At 45.9% G+C, this 22327-nt stretch overlaps 1 protein-coding gene across 5 annotated transcripts in view; it reads left to right on the forward strand.

The window, feature by feature from the left end:
* The window catches only part of PKNOX1 (PBX/knotted 1 homeobox 1), a 67199-nt gene that overhangs the window by 36621 nt on the left and 8251 nt on the right, over positions 1-22327 (forward strand). For all 5 annotated transcript variants that reach the window (XM_030806128.1, XM_030806131.1, XM_030806129.1 and 2 more), the window contains exons 3-9: positions 1482-1609; positions 3925-4096; positions 6939-7109; positions 11076-11175; positions 12280-12377; positions 15443-15571; positions 19361-19437. In XM_030806128.1, the coding sequence (XP_030661988.1) occupies positions 1482-1609; positions 3925-4096; positions 6939-7109; positions 11076-11175; positions 12280-12377; positions 15443-15571; positions 19361-19437 (875 nt within the window). The remainder of the gene's footprint in view (positions 1-1481; positions 1610-3924; positions 4097-6938; positions 7110-11075; positions 11176-12279; positions 12378-15442; positions 15572-19360; positions 19438-22327) is intronic.

The following is a 22327-nucleotide window of genomic DNA, read 5'->3' on the forward strand; positions in this document are numbered from 1 at the left end:
GCCAATTTTCCAAGGTTGAACATTTAGATTTCTCTCTTTTCACAATCTTTTTTTTTTTCAAATACTGAAATGAATCTTTTAAGGCTTCTTATTTTTTATTATTTATTTATTTACTTATTTATTTATTTTGAGACGGAGTCTTGCTCTGTTGCCCCGGCTGGAGTGCAGTAGTGTGATCTCAGCTCACTACAACCTCCGTCTCCCAGGTTCAAGCAATTCTCCTGTCTCAGCCTCCTGAGTACCTGCGATTACAGGTGTGTGCCACCACTCCCAGCTAATTTTTTTGTATTTTTAGTAGAGACAGGGTTTCACCATGTTGGCCAGGCTGATTTTGAACCCCTGACCTCAGATGATCCGCCCACCTTGGCCTCCCAAAGGGCTGGGATTATAGGCGTGAGCCACTGTGCCTGGCCTTTTTAAGGCTTTTTATACATGCTGGCAGATGGCCTTACAGAAATACTGTGTCCACTTAGGCTTTATTGCTTTTATTTTTTTTTTTAAGAGAAACTAAAACAGTTTTCCTAATATGTTGTACCATTTAAAGGCAGCAGAATAGAAGTCATCTTATTCCAAAAAACAAGACGTTGGAGGGAAGAGAGCACAGGGCTGGAGGATGTGAGAGGTGTCCTGTGGGGGTGGGCGTTCATGGCTGGCCCCCAGTCTGTCTGGATAGTGGGGATGGCCCTGCTTCCATGAGGTCTCCCTGCCCCCGCTGCCCCAAGTTGCTTCCTCAAGGGACAGAAGCATGGCCAAATCCACCGTGGGAGAAATGGCCCATCCTGGTCCTGAGGAAGCTGAGGTCAGGACAGTCTAATCTGCTGCTCATGGATAACTAGAAGTTTACTTTCACGAAATTTTGTTTTTGTAAACTGATTTTTTTTTTAATGATTTAAATATTTTTTACCTAAATGACAAAGGCATTGCTCGTTTAAAGCATTTTAAATGATAGTATCTTTTAAGGCTTTAAGTAAACACAGCTGGCCTTTTCCTTTCTGAATATAGTGACATTTTTATGGCTATGTATTGCTGAGGTTTGAGGGTAGATATGGGAGAAGTTCAGCCCTGTCCCAAATACGTAGCATATGGGGTTAGGTTGTGTCTGTGACATGGTAAGAAGACCTTGGACTATTTGTCTATGCTTCTCTGGCTGTAATATTACTACGCGTGAGGAGATATAGCAATAGACGGAGGAGTAGATTGCATGTGTGCCATTCTCTTCATTAGGCCATCGCCAGTGTTATTTTAAAATCATGAGCATTTCACAAACATTGGTTATCTCAGTTCTTCAGCAGTTTGGAAATTTTACCTTTATTTTAAAGCACATTAAATTCAAAGCTGTTTTGTTGGTAGTATTCTTTACATATGATTGCAGTCGTACTACTGTCTGGCAGTTCCCCACTCCAACTGCATTCCTGTTGGATCATGGAATACCTCGTAGTAGTTTGTGTTTGCTAATAAGAATTATCTTCCTCCTTTTACAGATGCAAGTAGTAACAGAGTTAAAGACAGAACAAGATCCAAACTGCTCTGAACCTGATGCAGAAGGAGTGAGCCCTCCCCCTGTGGAGTCTCAGACCCCGATGGATGTGGACAAGCAGGCCATTTATAGGTAGTGCCCGGGGTGCCGGCTGTGGGGGCCTCAGAGGAGTGAGGAGCATCCACAAGTTTGTTAAAAGGAACACTAGAACTAGTAGCGAGGCAGAGTTGTGAGGTGCCATTATGATGTGATAACTGCTCGGCTGAAAATTTTCTCAGATTAAGATGTTATTTCTGGCCAGGTATGGTGGCTCATGCCTGTAATCCCAGCTACTTGGGAGGCTGAGGCAGGAAAATCACTTGAACCGCGGAGGCGGAAGTTGCATTGAGCTGAGATCGTGCCATTGCACTCCAGCGTGGGGAACAAGAGCGAAACTCTGTCACACACACACACACACACACACACACACACACACACACAAAGATGTTATTTCTAATACCTATAAAATTTTAGAATATAAATCTATAAATTTTGTGTAACCTTGCAAAAAGAAATATTCAGGCACAGTTGATTTTACTGAGAATTCTACCAAACATATAAAGAAGAAAAGAGCAGCAAGTCTGCATAGTCTCTTTCAGGAAGTAGAGGAGGAGGGAAGGCTTCCCAGCTCACTTTATAATTCACATCACTCTGACACTAAGACCAAAGACAATACCAAATAAGGAAAATACAGGCCAATATCCTTCATGAACTTAGATGTAAAAATCATCAATAAAATATTAACAAATCAATTCTAGCAATATGTAAAAAGAATAATACGTAGCGACCAAGTCAGGTTTTTCCTGGGAATGTCAGACTGGTTTAGTATTTAAAAGTCAATCAGGCCGGGTGCGGTGGCTCACACCTGTAATCCCAGAACTTTGGAAGACCGAGGCAGGTGGATCACCTGAGGTCAGGAGTTCAAGACCAGACTGGCCAACATGGCGAAACCCTGTCTCTACCAAAAAATACAAATATTAGCCGGGTGTGGTGGCGCATGCCTGTAGTCCCAGCTACTCTGGAGGCTGAGGTGGGAGAATCACTTGAACCCGGTAGGCGGAGGTTACAGTGAGCTGAGATCGTGCCACTGTACTCCCGTCTGGGTGACAGAGAGTGAGACCCTATCTCAAAAAAAAAAATTTTTTTTTAAGTTCAGCATAGAATTATATATAACTCAGCAATTCTACTCCTATGCACATATATACCTAAGACAAATGAAAAAAGTCCACACAAAAACGTGTACATAAATCTTCATAGCAGCACAGCCTATCATGGCCAAAAGCTGGAAACAGTGCCCATGCCCATCAACTGATGAATGAACAGACACATTATGGCATCTCCATGCAATGCAATAATATTTAGCAGTAAAAGGAATGAAGTGACAGGTGCGGTGGCTCATGCCTGTAATCCCAGGGCTTTGAGAGGCCAAGTCGGGCAGATCACTTTAGGTCAAGAGTTCGAGACCAGCCTGGCCAAAATGGCGAAATCCTGTCTCTACTAAAACAAAAACTAGGCCAGGCGTGGTAGCTCATGCCTGTAATCCCAGCACTTTGGTAGGCTGAGGCAGGTGGATCATCTGAGGTCAGGAGTTTGAGACCAGCCTGACCAACATGGAGAAACCCCATCTCCACTAAAAATACAAAATTAGCCGAGTCATGGTGGTGCATGCCTGTAGTCCCAGCTACTCCAGAGGCTGAGGCAGGAGAATCACTTGAACCTGGGAGGCAGAGGTTGTGGTGAACCGAGATCACGCCATTCCACTCCAGCCTGGGCAACAAGAGTGAAACTCCATCTCAAAAAATAAAAAAAATTAGCTGGGCATCATGGCGGGTGCCTGTAGTCCCAGCTATTTGGGGAGGCTAAGTAGGAGAATCGCTTAAACCCGGGAGGCAGAGGTTGCAGTGACCCGAGATCATGCCACTGCACTCCAGCCTGGGCGACAGAGCGAGACTCTGTCTCAAAAAAAAAAAAAAAAAAAAAAGAATAAAGTACTGATACCTGTTAAAACACTGGTAAGCCTTGGACGCATTATGCTGAGGGAAACAAGCCAGACACCACGGTCACATGTTATACGATTCCCATTTAGACAAAATGTCTAGAAGAGGCAAATATATAGAGATAGCAAGTAGGTTCTAGTAGGCTGGGGTCTGGGAAAAAATGGAGAATGACTGCTATTGGATACAGGGTTTCTTTGCGGGGATCATGGAAATGTTCCAAAGTTGACAGTGGCAGTGGCCGTGCAACTGTAAAAACCGTTGAATTGCATACTTTAAATGGATGAACTGTGTGGTATGTGAATTTTCACCCAACAGAGGTGTTACGTGAAGTAGTGCAGGCGTACACACAAAGACAATCTCATGGAGATGTAGAACGTAAATGGATTTCTTTTTCTTTTCTTTTCTCCTCAGGCATCCACTATTTCCATTATTAGCTTTGTTGTTTGAAAAATGTGAACAATCTACACAGGGCTCTGAAGGCACAACTTCTGCCAGTTTTGATGTAGACATCGAAAATTTTGTAAGAAAGCAAGAGAAGGAAGGGAAACCGTTCTTTTGTGAAGATCCAGAAACTGACAATTTAGTAAGTAAAATAAATTTTATTTTTCAAAATGTGAAATCTGTTCATGAAATTTTAGGCTTCTAAGTAGAACTTTAGACTGCTTGTAGTTCTGCTAAAGGAGAGACTCATACAACTCTAAAAGAATTAATTTTTATGGTGTGTGTAATATAGATATCCCCAAGTCTTCCAGCCTTCTCTAGGTATCTTTCATTTATTTAGTTTTTATTTTTAAATTTATTTTATTTTTGTAGACACATCTTACTGTGTTGCCCCAGATGGTCTCAAACTCCTGGCCTCAAGCAATCTTCCCTCCTCAGTCTCTCAAGGCCCAACCTACCCTTTCCTTTAAAAATCAAATAAAATAGTCCAGGCGTGGTGGCTCACACCTGTAATCCCGGCACTTTGGGAGGCCAAGGTGGGTGGATCACAAGATCAGGAGTTCGAGACCAGCCTGGCCAACATGGCAAAACCCCATCTCTACTAAAAATACAAAATTAGCCAGGCATGGTGGCACATGCCTGCAGTCCCAGCTACTTAGGAGGCTGAGGCAGGAGAATCGCTTGAACCCAGGAGGCGGAGGTTGCAGTGAGCCGAGACTGTGCCACTGCACTCCAGCCTGGGTGACAGAGCGAGACTCTGTCTCAAAAAATAAAAAAATTAAAAAAATAATAATAATAATTTGAGCCTCCATGCCAAATGTACATGGGGATTCAGTTCTCTGCACAGCGTTTGTAAAGGTCCGTGGGGTTGGGGTGTTCGGGCGGTATGTCTGTGACCTGCGTCTGTCCTTGGTTTATCATGGACATGGACACAGACTTGAGCTGCATTCTCCAAGACAGCTCTGTCTTTTTTTTTTTTTTTTTTTTTTGAGACGGAGTCTCGCTCTGTTGCCCAGGCTGGAGTGCAGTGGCGTGATCTCAGCTCACTGCAAGCTCTGCCTCCCAGGTTCAAGCCATTCTCCTGCCTCAGCCTCCCGAGTAGCTGGGACTACAGGCGCCCACCACCATGCCCGGCTAATTTTTTTTGTATTTTTAGTAGAGATGGAGTTTCACCATGTTAGCCAGGATACTCTCAATCTCCTGACCTCGTGATCTGCCTGCCTCAGCCTCCCAAAGTGCTGGGATTACAGGCGTGAGCCACTGCGCCCAGCGACAGCTCTGTCTTGAGGCTGACAGTGATTTGTGATGTCCTCCTCCCAGGGCCAGGGCTCCAAAATCCAGCATTTTCTGTGCCCTCCAGGGGCAATGGAGAACATCTTGGTTCCAACATCACTGGATTGCTCTGAACGAGCTGCACCTGAGGCACCTGTACAGCGCTGTCAGCTCAGTCTGGGTAGGCCACACTCTCTGGGTCTGCTCTCCTGCCAGAGTGTAACCACGTGTTTAATTCTCAGAGCTGGGTACACAAAGATCTGGCATCAGGGAACCTTCACTGGATTCCCTTCGAGCCATCTTGGTCCCATATCAAAACCCTGGTTAGGGCCTTCAACAGAAAAGGTTTTTGGAAAACTCATTTTTCCTGAATAAATTGCTGAGGTCTTAGTTTTTAAGAAAATTCTCATTATATACTCGATGCTTACCACCAAATAGATTTTGTGGGTGAGTTATCTGACTTGGATCTGTCTCCTCCTCTCTGAGATGAGACTAACAGTGCATGCTCTTTGGGTGAGGATCCGACGCTCTCTCCACCCCTGAGTCTGTGGTCCGCATCCATCTTCCCATTGGCCCACACCTGGCTTGGCCCAGTGAGTACAGCACAGGTGTCCTCTGCACCCCACCAGGCTGGCAGGGCCCCAGGTTCTCCTGACTGGTGAGTGTTTAGCACAGGGCCTAGCAGAGTTTGACACTCCATTATTTTTGTTATTAATTGATTCATTTATTCACTGCACAGATGCCTACGAATTACTACTACCAGATTTACAGGTGAAAGAGATGGGCTTCGGAGTTGCTGATTCATAGGCAACTGGTACTTACGATAATGGCTGCATTATTGGTATTAGTTATCTATTGCTGTGGGACAAATTACCCCAAAATGTAGTTACTTAATATAAAACTATACAACTTTGGCCAGGTGTGGTGGCTCACGCCTGTAATCCCAGCACTTTGGGAGGCTGAGGCAGGTGGATCACCTGAAGTCAGGAGTTCGTGAACAGCCTGACCAACATGGTGAAACCCCATCTCTACTAAAAATACAAAAATTAGCTGGGCGTGGTGGTGCATGCCTGTAATCCCAGCTACTCAGGAGGCTGAGGCGGGAGAATCACTTGAACCCAGGAGGCAGAGGCTGTAGTGAGCTGAGATCGCACCACTGCACTTCAGCCTCCAGCTTGGGCAACAAGAGTGAAATCTGTCTCAAAAAAAAAAAAACAAAACAAACAAACAAAAATGATATAACTTTTAGAAAAATCGCAAGGGAAAATCTTGAGGATCTAGGACTAGGCAAAGACACCAAAATGGAACTTTATGAAAATGTAGCACTGCCTAGGGTGAGTGCGGATGTGTCCCTATTTGTGAATGTAGAAACAGGAGTAGATGAGGGTGAGTCACTTGTCCTGCCTGCCACAGAGCGAGTCAGTGGAAGGGCTAGGCTTCGGCTCACAGCCCACACACCTAGCACTGGGACGCACCGAGGTTACCACCATGCGCCTTTGTCTTCCCTGCACACCAGATGCAGCCAAATACCAAAGCCCAGGTCAGTGGCACTGGAACAACACATGAGTTTAGAGGATTTCTGATGTTATTCCACTTTGGTTATTGGCAGTAGAGATGGTTCCATCTAATGACTAAGAATTGGTATGTAGGATCATGATAACTTACAATAATGCTACCTTTTTCTCTGAAAGTCTTCATTTTCTCTGCTCTAGATGGTAAAAGCAATCCAGGTTTTGCGCATTCATCTTCTTGAGCTGGAAAAGGTTAACGAACTCTGCAAAGATTTCTGCAGTCGATACATTGCTTGTCTAAAAACAAAAATGAACAGTGAAACTCTGTTGAGTGGAGAGCCTGGAAGCCCTTACTCACCGGTGCAGTCCCAGGTACTTACATTTGGGGGTCTCACTTTCCCTCTCTGCCACTGTGAACATCTGCATTGAGTCATGAGACCACCAGTTCTTTCAGAATTCACTGGGTCATCTTAATGACTTTCTACAAGAAGGACCCTCTAGGTCTCTGACCCCAGCCTGGTTTGGGAATGAACTCCCTCAGATTATGAAGTGAGTCCTCAATCTGCATACTGGGCCCCCGGTCCCATCTTTATAGAAGACACAATTCATTTCTTTCTTTTACTTCTTCTTAAAATATTTTACTTATTCTTTTGAAAAATTGTGTAAAATATACATAATATAAAATTTACATCTTAGCTATTTTAAAATGTACAGTTCAATGGTGTTAAGTTTATTCACATTGTTGGGCAACCATCAACACCATCCATCTCCAGAACTTTCTCATCTTCTCAAACTCAAACTCTGACCCCATTAAACACTCATTCCGGATTCCCCCTCCCCTAGCCCCTGGAACCCACCATTCTACTGTCTGTCTCTGTGAATTCGATGACTCCAGGTCTCTCATGTTAAGTGGAATCGTACAGTGTTTGTCCTTCTGGGTCCTTTGCTTGTTTCATTGCGCAGAATGCCTGTAAGATTCATCCATGAGGAAGCACTATTGTGTTTTAGCCATTCTGATGATATGTAGTGATATTAATATTTCTTTGTGGTTTTAATTTTCATTTCCCTGATGGCTAATAATGTGGAACATTATTATACCCTCTGTGTATTTTCTTTGATAAAATGTCTGCTGCTTATGTCTTTTGCCTTTTTTTTTTTTTGAGACGGAGTCTCGCTCTGTCACCCATGCTGGAGTGCAGTGGCGCGATCTCGGCTCACTGCAAACTCCGCCTCCTGGGTTCACGCCATTCTCCTGCCTCACCCTCCTGAGTAGCTGGGACTACAGGTGCCCGCCACCACGCCTGGCTAATTTTTTGTATTTTTAGTAGAGACGGGGTTTCACCGTGTTAGCCAGGATGGTCTCGATCTCCTGACCTCGTGATCTGCCTGCCTCGGCCTCCCAAAGTGCTGGGATTACAGGCATGACTGCCGCGCCCGGCCGTCTTTTGCCCATTTTTTAATTGGATTTTTTTTTTAACTTCTGAGTGTTGAGAGTTCTTTGCTTATTGTAGATACTAGTTCTCTGTTGGATATATGGTTTGAAGTGTTTTCTCCAAGTCTATAGTAGCTAAGTATTTTTTTCATCCTCTTAACAGGTCTTTTTCAGAGCCAACCTTTTTAATTTTAATAAAGTTCAATTTATTAGGTTTTCCTTTTATGGATCATTCTTTTGGTGTCAAGTCTAAGAACTCTTTGCCTAACCCTAGGTCCCAAAGACTTTGTCTTAAGTTTTTTCCTAAAAGTTTTTAAATAGAGACAAGGTCTCACTATGTTGCCCAGGCTGGTCCCAAACTCCTGGGCTCAAGTGTGAACCACCATGCCTGGCCTCAAAAGTTTTATAGTTTTACATTTTGCATTTAAATCCATGATCCATTTCAAGTGGATTTTTCTATAGAATAACTCTCAAAAGTGGGCACACTGTTTCCTCCCACCCTGTTATTCCTTTTCAAAATTGTTTTAGCTATTCTGGTTCCTTTGCCTGTCCACATAAATTTTAGAATGCTCTCGTCTAGAGCTACAAAAACATCTTACTGCCGGGCGCAGTGGCTCACACTTGTAATCCCAGCACTTTGGGAGGCCGAGGCAGGCGGATCACGAGGTCAGGAGATCGAGACCACGGTGAAACCCCATCTCTACTAAGAATACAAAAAAAAATTAGCCGGGCGTGGTGGCGGGCACCTGTAGTCCCAGCTACTCGGAGAGGCTGAGGCAGGAGAATGGCGGGAACCCGGGAGGCGGAGCTTGCAGTGAGCCGAGATCGCACCACTGCACTCCAGCCTGGGCGACAGAGTGAGACTCCGTCTCAAAAAAAAAAAAAAAAAAAAAAAAAAAAATCTTACTTAGATTTTGATAGGAATTGCCTTATACCTGTATATCAATCTGGAGAGAATTGACATCTTTACTGTGTTGAGTCTTTCAATCCACAGGTATGGCATGTCTCTCCATTGATTGACAACTCTGATTTCTTTCATCAGTGCTTTGTAGTTTTTGACACATAAGTTGTGTACATGCGTTTTTAGAGTTATACCCAAGCGTTTCCTTTCCTGGCCTGTGCCATCTTGAATAAGAGTGGCAAGAGCAGACATCCTTGCCTTGTCACTGCCTTAGGGGACACCTTTCAGTCACTCACTGTTGATGATGTTGGTTGCAGGTTTCTTTCTAGATGCTCTTTATCAAGTTAAGGAGGTTCTCCTATATTGCTTTTTTTCTGAGAGATTTTATCTTGTTCAATTTTGTTAAATGCTTTTCCAGCATTGATTGATATGATTATGTGATTTTTCTTCTTTAGCCTGTTAATAATGGACATTACATGGATTGGTTTTTTGAATACTGAACAAGCCTTCTATTCCTGGAATAAACTCCACTTGGCCATGGCACATAATTCTTTTCATATGTATTCTTGAATTCTATTGGCTAATATTTTGTTCAGCATTTTTGTCTGTATTTGTAAGGGATATTGGTGTATAGTTTTCTTTTTCATACTGTCTTTGGTTTTGGTATCAAGATATACAAACTTACATAAAATGGATTAGGAAGTATTCCCTCCTGTTATTTTTTTCTGGAAATTATGTAGACTTGGTGTTAGTTCTTAAATGTTTGAGAAATAGAATTGATCTATTTCACCTAAGATGTTAAATTTAGGAGTTTAGAGGTGGTCTAGTATTCTCTTCATAGCCTTTTGGTGTTAGCAGGGTCTATAGCGATCTCTTCCTGTTTTATTTCTGATATTGATCTTTTGTGTCTCTATTTTTTTTTTTAGTGAGTCTAGAGGTTTATGTAATTTTCAAAGAACAGTATTTTGTTTTATTGATTTTTTTGGTTGTTTTTCTGTTTTCAGTTTCATTGATTTCACCTTGATCTTTATTATTTCCTTTCTTCTGCTTTGGGTTCACGATGTTCCCCTTTTTCTAAGATCTTCAGGTGGGAGCTGGGATGATTGATTTGACTAGCTTAACTTTTATTACAACCTAATTAATGTGGCAGGCCTTAAGCATAGCCGCTAAGCTTACACATTCCGCTCGATGATGGCCCACAGAGTCACCGCCTTGGGGTGGTGGTGGTGTCCCCTTATGCTATTTAACTACTCACATGTCAGGGCACGTGAGTGTGCCAGGCCCGGCACTGGAGGCTCCTCTCCCCTGCCAGCTGCCCACCCGGGCGTCACAGTCAGTGGATAAAGTGGCCCATGTGGATCTAACCCCAGATGCGTAGAGTCCTCCATGGGGCATGTACGAACATTTGCATGGGGCTCGCTGTAGGCCGGGCACAGTTCCAAGCACTGTACAAGCAAGAACACCGGGGAAAGCCAAGATCACACTTAGTCTGTGCCGGGGTCAAGAGTCAAGGTGGGTGCCAGGGGCTGACTCCCCAGCACAGCTTGTAATACCTCAGCCCTGGTCACTTCCAGTGCCTCCCAGGCCTGTGCTATATAATCTTTTGAATGTTCTTATCGGTCAGGGAGAGCTTGGTTCATGGAAAACTCAAGAGTCCACCAAGCCAAGTCTAATGAAAAAGATGTGTGATCAGAAAGCAGGGTCTTCCTCGTCATACTCCTGGGCTGTAAGGCACGTGGAATATGGCAGTGAGATGAAGATAATCTTTTGGGAGCCACAGTGCAGGCTGACGTTGCAGGCTGGCTTGTGTTTAATACACAGTTGTACACCTCTTGCTTTCCGTGTGTGCTGCGTGCATTCTGAAGCCACGTCATCTGAGGATGCTCTTTCTCTCAAGCTTCTCTTTCCTTTTTTAATGGCGTCATTATGCTACTTATTTTAAAGTTTTAAACATGGGTTTTCCATTTTCTAGTAATTCCTTCAACATGTGTGTTCTGACTTGCAGCAGATTCAAAGTGCCATTACAGGCACCATCAGCCCTCAAGGAATTGTGGTGCCAGCGTCTGCGCTGCAGCAGGGAAACGTAGCCATGGCGACGGTGGCAGGTACGATGACAGAAAAATGGACACACTCTCCATGAGTTTTTGCAGAAAATGGTCCTGTGTGTTAGAATGACAGTATAAATACAATTTTAAGTTAATGCCATTTTCTAATATAGCAATGTTAGAAGCTAGAGGTCTCTGAATGCCTCTTTCTTGTTAATACTCAATAACAAGTATTTTATGCAGATTGTGTTTCTTTGTTTCTCTACCAAAAATATATTGGAAAGAAAAAAGGTTTTATGTAGGAGTTGAAAATATACACCAAAAACCAGTTGTCATTTTCAAATAACATAGTTTTTTGTTGTGCTTTTAATAGCACCCTGAAAATCTTAAGTTTTATCATTAATTGATGACAAATAAAAATGCAGTCTTAGCATTGGTATTACTTGTAGAACAAAAACCGTTATAGGAAAGGGACAGATTCCAGAGTTCCCTGGTGCGTAGAGAACGTTGAAAACACAAAGCATCATGGAAATGGGACACAGCGAGGAGGGAGGGGTAGAAATTTACACCAAAGACCTCACATAATAGCACAAAGGGAAACCTCAGTGGGGAAAAAAAAAAAGCACCGTTGATCCAAAAATATAACTAGAATAAAATAGTTATTATTTAGTACCCTTGGCCAAATCCTTAACATGTGCTAATTTTAGGAAAAAGTAGAAAGCAGAGGCTAGCAAAAGGAAGGGAGCCCTCACACCCCAGGTCAGTTGGTGGTGTGTGAGCCGGGCTGTGTGGGCTGCCAGGCACCTAGTGCCCGCCCACCTGCCCACACACTGCTGCAGGTGCCGGAGTAGCCCACCCAGGGCTACTTTATAGTGGCAAGTCAACTGGCAAAGGATTGTTGAGCTTTTGAAATGATTAAAAAGCTCATCAAACTAGGGATTTTATTCCTTTTGTAAGTATATCAAGAAGAGGGCTGGTCACAGTGCCTCACATCTGTAATCCCAGCACTTCGGGAGGCCAAGGCGGGAGGATCAGTTGAAGCCAGGAGTTAGAGACCAGCCTGGGCAACAAAGCAATATCCCTGTCTCTACAAAAAAAGAAAAAAGAATGGTTTAAATCATTGAGACTTAAAAGCAGCCTCATATTTTTATTCTCCCTTTCGAGGTGGCACAGTGTATCAGCCTGTCACGGTCGTCACTCCCCAAGGCCAAGTGGTCACACAGACATTGTCGCCTGGGACAATTAGGATCCAGAACTCCCAGGTGCGTGCGCCATTTTATGGAAGGCTTTGGGGGTGAGTGCTGCCCACATAGGGGCACAGGTAGAACAAGCACGAGCCCTTCCCTCTGCGTGAAGAGCTTTGTCTTGTGTAGCAATTTCTGGTTTCTCTGAATGTCAGTGTTTTGTTTCTTTGTACTCTTATCTCTCGCATTGTAGAGAATTTGCAAAGTTCAGAAAATTCTGAAAGAACAGGAAAAAAATCACTCATAACCAACCCCCCGCCATACAAACACACACACACACACACACACACACACACACACACACACACACACACACACACACAGTTATCCAGTGCTAACGTTGGATCATGTGCGCATCCACCAGGGGCAGAGGTCTTGTAGGCACACACTCCCCAGGGTCCCCACAGAGGGCACGGCAGAATTGCCAGGCAAGCTTTTCAGACCAGTGAGCCTGGCCCACACCTCCTCATGACAGTGTCGTCAGGCCAGGGCTTTCAGGCCTCTCTGTCGCCCAGGCTGGAGTGCAGTGGCGCTGTCTTTGCGGCTGCCGAGGCTTGCCCATCTTTGGTGTGTGTTATGAGTTCTTACTTTAAGAACATTGATTCTGGGCCAGGCACAGTGACGTCTATAATCCCGGTACTTTGGGAGGCCAAGGCGGGCAGATCACGAGGTCAGGAGTTCGAGACTAGCCTGGCCGATATGGTGAAACCCTGTCCCTAAAAATACAAAAATTAGCTGGGTGCAGTGGTGCATGCCTGTAATCCCCAGCTACTCGGGAGGAGGCAGGAGAATCGCTTGAACCCGGGAAGCAGAGGTTTCAGTGAGCCAAGATCGCACCACTGCACTCCAGCCTGGGCGACACAGTGAGACTCCATCTCAAAAAAAAAAAAAAAAAAAACATTGATTCTGGCCTGGTGCAGTGGCTCACGCCTGTAATCGCAGCACTTTGGGAGTGCTGAGATCTCTTGAGGTTAGGAGTTTGAGACCAGCCTGTCCAACATAGTGAAACCCCGTCTCTACTAAAAATGCAAAAATTAGCTGGACGTTGGGTGCATGTCTATAATCCCGGCTGCTCGGGAGGCTGAGGCAGGAGAATCGCTTCACCTGGGAGGCGGAGGTTGCAGTGAGCCGAGATTGTGCCACAGCACTCCAGCCTGGGCAACAAGAGCAAAACTCCATCTCAAAGAAAATAAACAAACAAAAAAAACACATGTTTTTGAGACTTTGCAAACCTAAAAATGAGTTTATTTTGATCTCATATTTGATATGCAGTCTGTTTACTTGTAGAATTCCGGGTTGAAAATCCTTTCTACCCAATGTTGAGAAAGCATTACTTTTGTGTTTTGTTTTTCTGAGACGAAGTCTCACTCTGTTGCCCAGGCTAGAGTGTAGTGGTGTGATCTTGGCTCACTGCAACCTCCACCTCCCAAGTTCAAGTGATTCTCCTGCCTCAGCCTCCCGAGTAGCTGGGATTACAGGTGTGTGCCACTATGCCTGGCTAATTTTTGTATTTTTAGTAGAAATGGGTTTCACCACGTTGGCCAGTCTGGTCTCGAAATCCTGGGCTCAAGCAGTCCGCCTGCCTTGGCCTCCCAAAGTGCTGGGATTATAGGCGTGAGCTACCGCACCCGGCTCTCAAGAAGGTTGATGTTCTTGTTTCCAATCTTTTGTGTTTTTCTCATCTTTTAGAAGCTTCTCTTTTTTTGCAGGTGCTCTGATTTTTTTTTAAGAGACAGGGTCTCACTCTGTTACCCAGGCTGGAGTATAGTGGCACAAACAGAGCTCACTGAAGCATTGACCTCCCAGGCTCAAGCAATCCTCCCACCTCCGCCTCCTGAGTAGTGGGACTACAGGCATGTGCCACTTTGCCCAGTTAATTTTTAAATGTTTTTGTAAAGACGGGGTCTCACTATGTTGCCCATGCTGGTCTTGAACTCCTGGGCTCATATAATAGTCCTCCTGCCTTGGCCTCCCAAAGTGCTGGGATTACAGGTGTGAGCCACTGTGCCTGGACTAAAGTTAGGTTTATGTGCGAGCTCTTAAACAGGCTGACCTATCCATGCTGCGGACCCTGCGGAGTGATTTTGCTTCCTTCCTTCCTTCCCTGATCTGCGCAGTGCACGGTGGCAGCATCATCTCAGCAAGCACCTGGGGAGGGAGACACTGTGTGAGGGAGGCCGTGCCAGGGCCTGGAGCACAGCCTTGTAACGAGCAGATCTTCTCTCGTGTTTTGTGAGAAGGAATTTAACAAAGAAATGCCATTCACATCTTTTTCTTTTAAAATCAAGTTGGCAGAGTAGCCTACCCTTTCCTGGGTGACAGGAGGGAAGGTCCTTATCTCTAGTGCCTGTGGAGGCATCTGGAACAAGGAGTCAGCCTGTGCCCTCCTGTTCTGCGGCCCCTCTTTCTGCCTTTATGCTGTTTCTGTTTCTTTCCCCTCTGCTCCCCTGGCGTGTCCTCTCTTGAGAGTTGGATTTTGTGGTGTCCCTGTTCATTCTCATTGGTTCTTGACATCCCTTTTTGGCTAGGAAGTCACATGTTCTCACTGACCTCGCTGCAGGAGGCACAGGTGGGAACAGGTGGTGGGTGAGAGGACCACGGCATTCCTGCCTGTAGAGGATGGGCTCTGAGCCTCCCTGCCTGAGAGGCCTCTGCAGAGCCAAGTCACTAGTGCAAAGACTTATCATGTGCCAGCCTGGGCAACAGGGTGAGACCCTGCCTCTACAAAAAGTAGAAGAAATTAGCTGGGTGTGGTGATGCGTGGCTGTGGTCCCAGCTACCCAGGAGGCTGAGCGGGAAGAATCACTTGAGCTCAGGAGTTCAAGGCTGCAGTGAGCTGTGACTGCACCACGGCACTCCAGCCTGAGTGACAGAGCTAGATCCTGTCTCAAAAAAAAGAAAAGCCCAGTAATGTGGAGGGAACCATGTCCTGAAACATCAGTCCACACAGGGTTCCCGTGCATGGGCCTGACTACAAGTCATTTCCCTGTCCGATCCTTGGCTGTTTTCTCCACCTGCAGTTGTAAGTACTTGGATATGTGAGAATTTCCTATGCTTTCTAATGTTATTTTCAACTTTAAAAGCTTCAGTTACAGTTAAACCAAGATCTCAGCATCTTGCATCAAGATGATGGTTCATCTAAGAACAAGAGGGGCGTCCTGCCAAAGCATGCCACGAACGTGATGCGGTCCTGGCTCTTCCAGCACATTGGGGTAAGGATGGCTGGGCCGGCCCTTGCCTTTCAGCCCTCTGTGACGCTTGCTCTCTGGCTTATGTGTCATGGAAAAGGGTTACTTCTCTGGGCTCAGAAAATCAAAGGCCTGACTTTCAGCACTTCGTGCCATGTCCATAATGTGGGGAGCGTGGGGCACTGCTGCAGGGAACTTGAAGGGCAATGAGGGCCGCCATGAAGGAGCACCCGGGCGCATGTGAGCTGTACACGTGTGTCCGAGACAGCCCACCACGAAGGGTGATGGGGTCAGGTGAGCCAGAAAAGTGGGCAGAGAAGGGGTGTTCTTGGGCAGCAGCTGGGGAAATTGCTGTGTTTCTGTGTGTTGGATTGACAAGCCGAGATGGGTTAGAGACATCACAGGGCCGGGTGCACCCACAGGCAGGCCACCAGGCGGGTGCCTTTTGCTGGAAGTGAGTTTGTCCCACAGGGTGCACCAGTTTGCCCAGCGCATGTGCACCCAGCTTCCTCCCCCGGGCCATGGCTGCATCTTCTCCCTGTTCCTAGGACATCTTAGGAAGCGCAGTGGTGGGCCTGCCTGCTGAGTTGATGGGGGAGACCTGCTCTGCACGCTGTGTGGCACCATTGCTGCCAGCCTGCTGATCCAGGGCAGGAGAGAGCAGGCGGGGCTCTCCTGGGACAAGCACAGGGAGGCCGAGGCAGGAAGGCAGACGCCAGTTTGGCTTGGCCCTAAGTTTGCCCTTCTCCCACACTGTCGCCACTGATTGTTGTGGGGCTGTGGCCATATCCTCCTGTTTTCCCAGCCTCTTCCTCGGCTTTCTGCGCTGCATCTGCCCTGCCCTCCCGCTGTCTCCTCTCCAGGGTGCCTCCACTGTGGCCGAGGCCTGTTTGTCCTCAGCACTCTGTCCTTGCCCTCCCCTGACTGTGGGCCCCTGAGCCCGTAGCCATCTCGCCATTTCGCGGCCCACTTTCTTCTGGCTGCCTCGGGCTCCTCGGTTGAGGATAGGGTCCATGGGAGTTACTGGCCCGAGGGCTTGAAACTGGTGGGTAGTGTCTGGTGGGTAGTGTTGCTGAGTGGTCCTGGGAGGAGAAGGACCCTCTCCTGGGCAGAAGGCCTGGCAGGAGCCTGGGCTGCGCCTCTTCTGCTTGCCTGCCCTGGCCTCTTGGTCTCTACCGAGCCGCTTCCATGGGCCTAAAAGGTAGCAAGCCGCACGTGCCAGGAGAAAGAAGTGCTACCTGTGAGCAGCGGGGCTGCTCCGAGAAATTGGTCCAAAGAGATCAGTCACAAGAAAACGGAAAGATTTGTGTGTAAGGATGTTAGTGTTGTTCAATATAATAATGGAAAGCGGGTCGGCATGTAGATGAGGACGTGCCGGTTTGATGGAGTATCATACGGATAGTTAACAGGAATGAGGGCTCTAAGCAGTCGGGAGGTTTACTGAAGGATAGGAAGTCAAAAGGCAGCATGTCGGTATATTTACACACATTGCGATTATTACAGCCAATCAGTATATGTATAACATAATGATAGAACAACACCAAGTGGTGGGATTGGGTGAGTACTCTCCTTTCAGGTTTCCTTTGATGTTTTAATAATTTCTCAAACAGTAAACCCTGCTCATCATGTCCAGTGAAGATGCCGCTTTTTTTCCTGTGGGGTGTCCTCAGTCCCTCCTCACCCTCGTTTCTCGGCAGCGCCGTCCCCCCGTAGTTTCCCGCATACTCTGGGGCAGCATCTCTGGCCATTTGGTGTTTTCTGCTTGTGTGCTCGTGTTTCCTGCCCTGTTTCTATTTGATGAGCTTTTAAAAGGGGGAGAGCAGTATTTCTGTTTCCATGACCTTGAGCTCAGAGCCACACACTCATGGATGGAGTCAAGTTGAGTCACACTGCCGGTTAGTTTGAGGAAACAAACCCATCACTGCTGAGGCACATCTGAGGCCGCTCCGTCCCCGTGTGATGCGCAGGGGTGTTTCCACGCTACACTCAGTGTTCCTTTCACATCAAAGCCAAAGTAAACTCCCACTGCTGACTCCGCTGGTGCCGTTCATTCTCTTGGGTCCTTGTTGATTCCAAATGAGGGACTTTAGCGCATTCAGGTTTTAGAGTAAATGTCGTGTTGGTTTCCACATATAGACAGTCATCAATCTTGGAGAAATTATTTACCATAGCTAGAAATCATTTTTGGTTGGTACTTCTGTGAGTTTTGCTATTTAGTTCTGGTTGGATTTTTTTTTTTTTTTTCTGCACTCCCAGGCTGGAGTGCAGTGGCGCGATCTTGGCTCACTGCAACCTCTGCTTCCTGGGTTCAAGCAATTCTTCTGCCTCAGCCTCCCGAATAGCTGGGACTACAGGTGCGTGCCACCATGCCCGGCTAATTTTTTGTATTTTTAGTAGAGATAAGGTTTCACTGTGTTAGCCAGGATGGTCTTGAACTCCTGACCTTGTGATCTGGCCACCTTGGCCTCCCAAAGTACTGGGATTACAGGCGTGAGCCACTGCACCTGGCCGGATTTTTTTTTTTTTTTTTTTTTTTTTTTTTTTTTTTTTTCAGATGGCCAGGCTGGTCTTGAACTCCTGACCTCAAGTGATCCACCTGCCTCGGCCTCCCAAAGTGCTGAGATTACAGGCGTGAGGCACCGCGCCCGGCCCTCTGGTTGGATTTTTTTGTATGTGAAATGTTTCAGTCATACATAAAAGAAGAATAGCATAGCTGGCACTCCTGTCACCAGCCCTGGGTTCAGTTCCTTACTGACAGCACAGGTGAATCCAGCAGAGATCTCATCCCAGGAAAGCCATCGATGGCATCAGCTCATCCCAGTGTCAGTTGATTCTTATGGTACCCATGATGGAAACTTGTCCCCCAGCCTGCCTGGCCATTTCCTACTCCACCTGTTTCACCAACTGTGGGATGGGGGCAGTTTTTTTTTTTTTTTTTTTTTTTTTTTTTTGAGACGGAGTCTTGCTCCGTCCCCCAGGCTAGAGTGCAGTGGCGCGATCACGGCTCACTGCAAGCCCCGCCTCCCGGGTTCACGCCATTCTCCTGCCTCAGCCTCCCGAGTAGCTGGGACTACAGGCGCCCGCCAACACGCCTGGCTAATTTTTTTGTATTTTTAGTAGAGACGGGGTTTCACCGTGTTACCCAGGATGGTCTCGATCTCCTGACCTCGTGATCCACCCGCCTCGGCCTCCGAAAGTGCTGGGATTACAGGCTTGAGCCACCGTGCCCGGCCCCTTGGGGGCAGTTTGTAAACACTTCATGCCTCAGTATCCTCTTCTGTAAAATAAAGACAGTGACAGTGACTGTCTCAGCAGGTGCTTCTGAGGAATCAGTGAATTATTATAGAATGGACCAAGGTAATTGAAATGTGCTGTGTGTTGCTTGTGGCAGAGGCTCCCGGGCCAGAACGCATCCATCCATCCTCTTTACATGGATGTAGTTTATTGTTCACAAGTTAAAGTTCAGTAAAGTTGATACAGAATCTATAGATTGTATCAAGCCTGGCGTAGACTCACCACTGGACTGCATACCTGCTCCTCGTGATGTCGCTGCTGTTACCGTCACCGCTGAACCGTTAGACATGGGGGGCGATCCGCCTTGGCCTATGCGCTAACCAGCCACTGCGGCACTAGGACATTCCTGGGACTAGGAGAAACACTTTGTTCTGTGAGACTACAGTTAGGTTTTGGCTAGAAGCACTATTGATGTTACCATTATTTTCTGATGATTATGTAATGCTCACATTTTGCCTAAATCGTCTTGATTTCCTTTGTAAACTCGAAGGCCATGGTAACCCTGCTTTTTATTTTCAGCATCCCTACCCAACAGAGGATGAGAAAAAACAGATTGCTGCTCAGACAAATTTGACACTACTCCAAGTCAACAACTGGTAAGGTGCCCTGCTTCCTGAAATCATGCTGTCAGCACGGTAGAGCACTTGGAAACCCTGGCACCAACACGTGGTGAAATCTTGCTGAAAATAGGAGGTCTCTCTTTTTCTTTTTTCCCAATTGAGACGGGGTCTTGCTGTGTTGCCCAGGCTGGTCTCGAACTCCTGGCCTCAAGTGATCCTCCCACCTCAGCTTCTTAAAGTGCTGGGATCATGGGTGTGAGTCACTGCAACTGACTAAAAATATGAGTTCTTTTAATGGGCAATGGGAGCAGGAGACTTAGGAATAAACCAGGTTCAACCTAAGTTTTCCTATCAATACCTCATTATGGACTGCATCCTGCCTGCCTCTTTACAACTGTTTCTCTAGGGTGCTACTGTCCCCAAGCCCCACATTCATACAAAACTGTGATGTGTTGTTAGTAGATGAGCCTCTGGATGGTGGGAGGTCAAGAGGTGAGAGGTCCTGCCCCATGAGGGGACCCTCTGCCGCTCTTTCTTGTGGGGGTCCTGCTCCACAGAAGAGCCTGGGAGCCATTCCTAGGAGAGAAACACCCAGGAGGACATTTCATAAAATGTCCCCTTCTAGTCCTGCTGTCAAACATTGCTGTGGACACTTAGACTCTGGCCAGATGTTTTTTCTTAGTAAGGGCTTGTGTGTGTTCCTAGGTGGCACTGAAGTGGGGGGTGGTCTTCCATTTTGGTTATTAGTCACTTGTCACATTTTTTAAATTTACTTATTATTCAGATGTAGGAAACAATTTCAGCTTAATAAAATTGGCATGCATAAAAGAAGAAAGCACAAATTCTTCCAGTTGTAAACATTACTGTCTTTATCTTAGCTGTGCTAAAATGTGAACTTGTTGAAGTTCCAGCAAGAAAGTCTTTGTCTTTGTGCAGTCGTGTGTGCGGGAGGTGTGCTTCGGGGTTGCATAAGTACTTCCATGATCCTGCATTCTTGCCATTCTTTTGGATTTGGGTGGTCACAACAGACTATACTATTTGCGTTATTTCCTGTTAAATCTTTTAAATAGAATATTAACAAAAATTTAAAGATTCTGAGTATGTTGTTGCTGCAGTGGTTGTTATATACTGCTCATGTGCTTGGTTGTTTTCCGGGAGTCTATGTGGAAACCACATACTTTGGTTGGGGCACACCTGTGGTGGGTGGGCCGAAGTGGGAGGGATGCTTCTCTGGATGTGCTGGTGCCCCGTCACTGCTCAGCACCCTCCTGCTTTTCTTCATTCATGATTTCCTGGTGTTCCCTGACTTGCTACTATGTTGCATTAACAAATTGTCTTACCTAGGTTTAGTATCAACTTTTAATTTTTAGTAATAATAACAGTTTAATAATATAACTTTTAAAAATTCCAAATTTCTGAAATCTTTAATATTTGTAGCTACTTTTACTTTTTGTGACTTTCTTTTCTTTTGTATTTACAAACATTACATCTTGCAGTGAGATATACACACCCATCATTAGCTCATGCCTCTGCTGGTAGCAGCTTTGAATAAGAAGGATTTAAAAACACATTACAGGCCGGGCGCGGTGGCTCACACCTGTAATCCCAGCACTTTGGGAGGCCAAGGTGGGCAGATCACAAGGTCAGGAGTTCGAGACCAGCCTGACCAACATGGTGAAACCTTGTCTCTACTAAAAATAGAAAAATTAGCCACATGTGGTGGCACACACCTGTAATCCCAGCTACTCAGGAGGCTGAGGCAGGAGAATGGCTTGACCTCAGGAAGCGGAGGTTGCAGTGAGCCAAGATCGCACCATTGCACTCCAGCCTAGGCGACAGGGTGAGACTCGGTCTCAAAAAAAAAAAAAAAAAAAAAAAAAAAGAAAACAACCAACACATTACAATAGCAGTGGGGCCTTCCCTCCCAGGTCTTGTTGGGGTTGTGGGTGGCCGTGGAGCTTGTGCTGCAGGGATCACCAGGTTCCTCTAAATGAAGCATGGCAGGATCTGAACTGCTTCATTGTTAGACTGTGTGCTAATATAATTGTAGCTATTTTAAAATCTTGGACTTTTAAAATTAAGCAACCTTAGAGCTGATCCAGTTCTAGTTTTGTTGTTTTGCAGAGGGGGGCATTAAAAAAAGAGAGAAGTTGTCACAGTGACAAACCAGAGTAGAATCGGAGTCTAAAAGTAATGCTTTTGTTTCCCTGATGACGTAAACATGGCTACTCAGCTATCCAGATAGAGAAGTCTGGCTTTTAATAGATGAGCAATGTGTGACTCTAGCAAGAGGTCAACTACTTTATCACTCATGTTACTGAAAAAAGAAGACAGAAACAAGGCCTTAAGCATGGTTGGTATTGCTGCTTCTGCATTAGGTTAGGGGTAATGCGTGAATCTGGACGGGTTCTGGTTTGATAGGCGCTTTCATAGGACAGATGTTTTTCTTTCCATTTCTTTCCATTGCAGCTCCTTTTGTAGCAAAGTGGCCCGGTCAGTGGCATAGGGTGGTGGGTGCAGCAGAACTCATGTCTGGGTTGCTATCTTTGTGCTCCAGTCACTGCAGGAGGAAAAGCCGGCCTGGGGATTTGAGTCTCCTTGCACTTTCTCACATTTAAAGGCAACAGCTCAGAGCATAAGAATGGGAACTGAAGACAGCAGCCTTTAATCTTAATGTATTTTGAGATTGCTATCATACTCATTTGATATGAAACAATGTCCAGCCTGCCTTGCCAACCTGTGATTATTGCTGATCTCGTTCTCTGTGGGGACTTATTACAGACATGAGTTCCTAGTTTGACAGAGTCGCTAACGTCTGTCGGGGATTTCATCACTGCTGGTGCCTATGTGCTGTGCTAGCCACATGTCTAGGACCACTGGATGACTTACGCCTTCAGTCATCTAAGAAACAGCTCATCATTGGGAA

This window comes from Nomascus leucogenys, chromosome 25, assembly GCF_006542625.1.
Source record: "Nomascus leucogenys isolate Asia chromosome 25, Asia_NLE_v1, whole genome shotgun sequence".
NCBI classification, from domain to species: Eukaryota; Metazoa; Chordata; class Mammalia; order Primates; family Hylobatidae; genus Nomascus; species Nomascus leucogenys.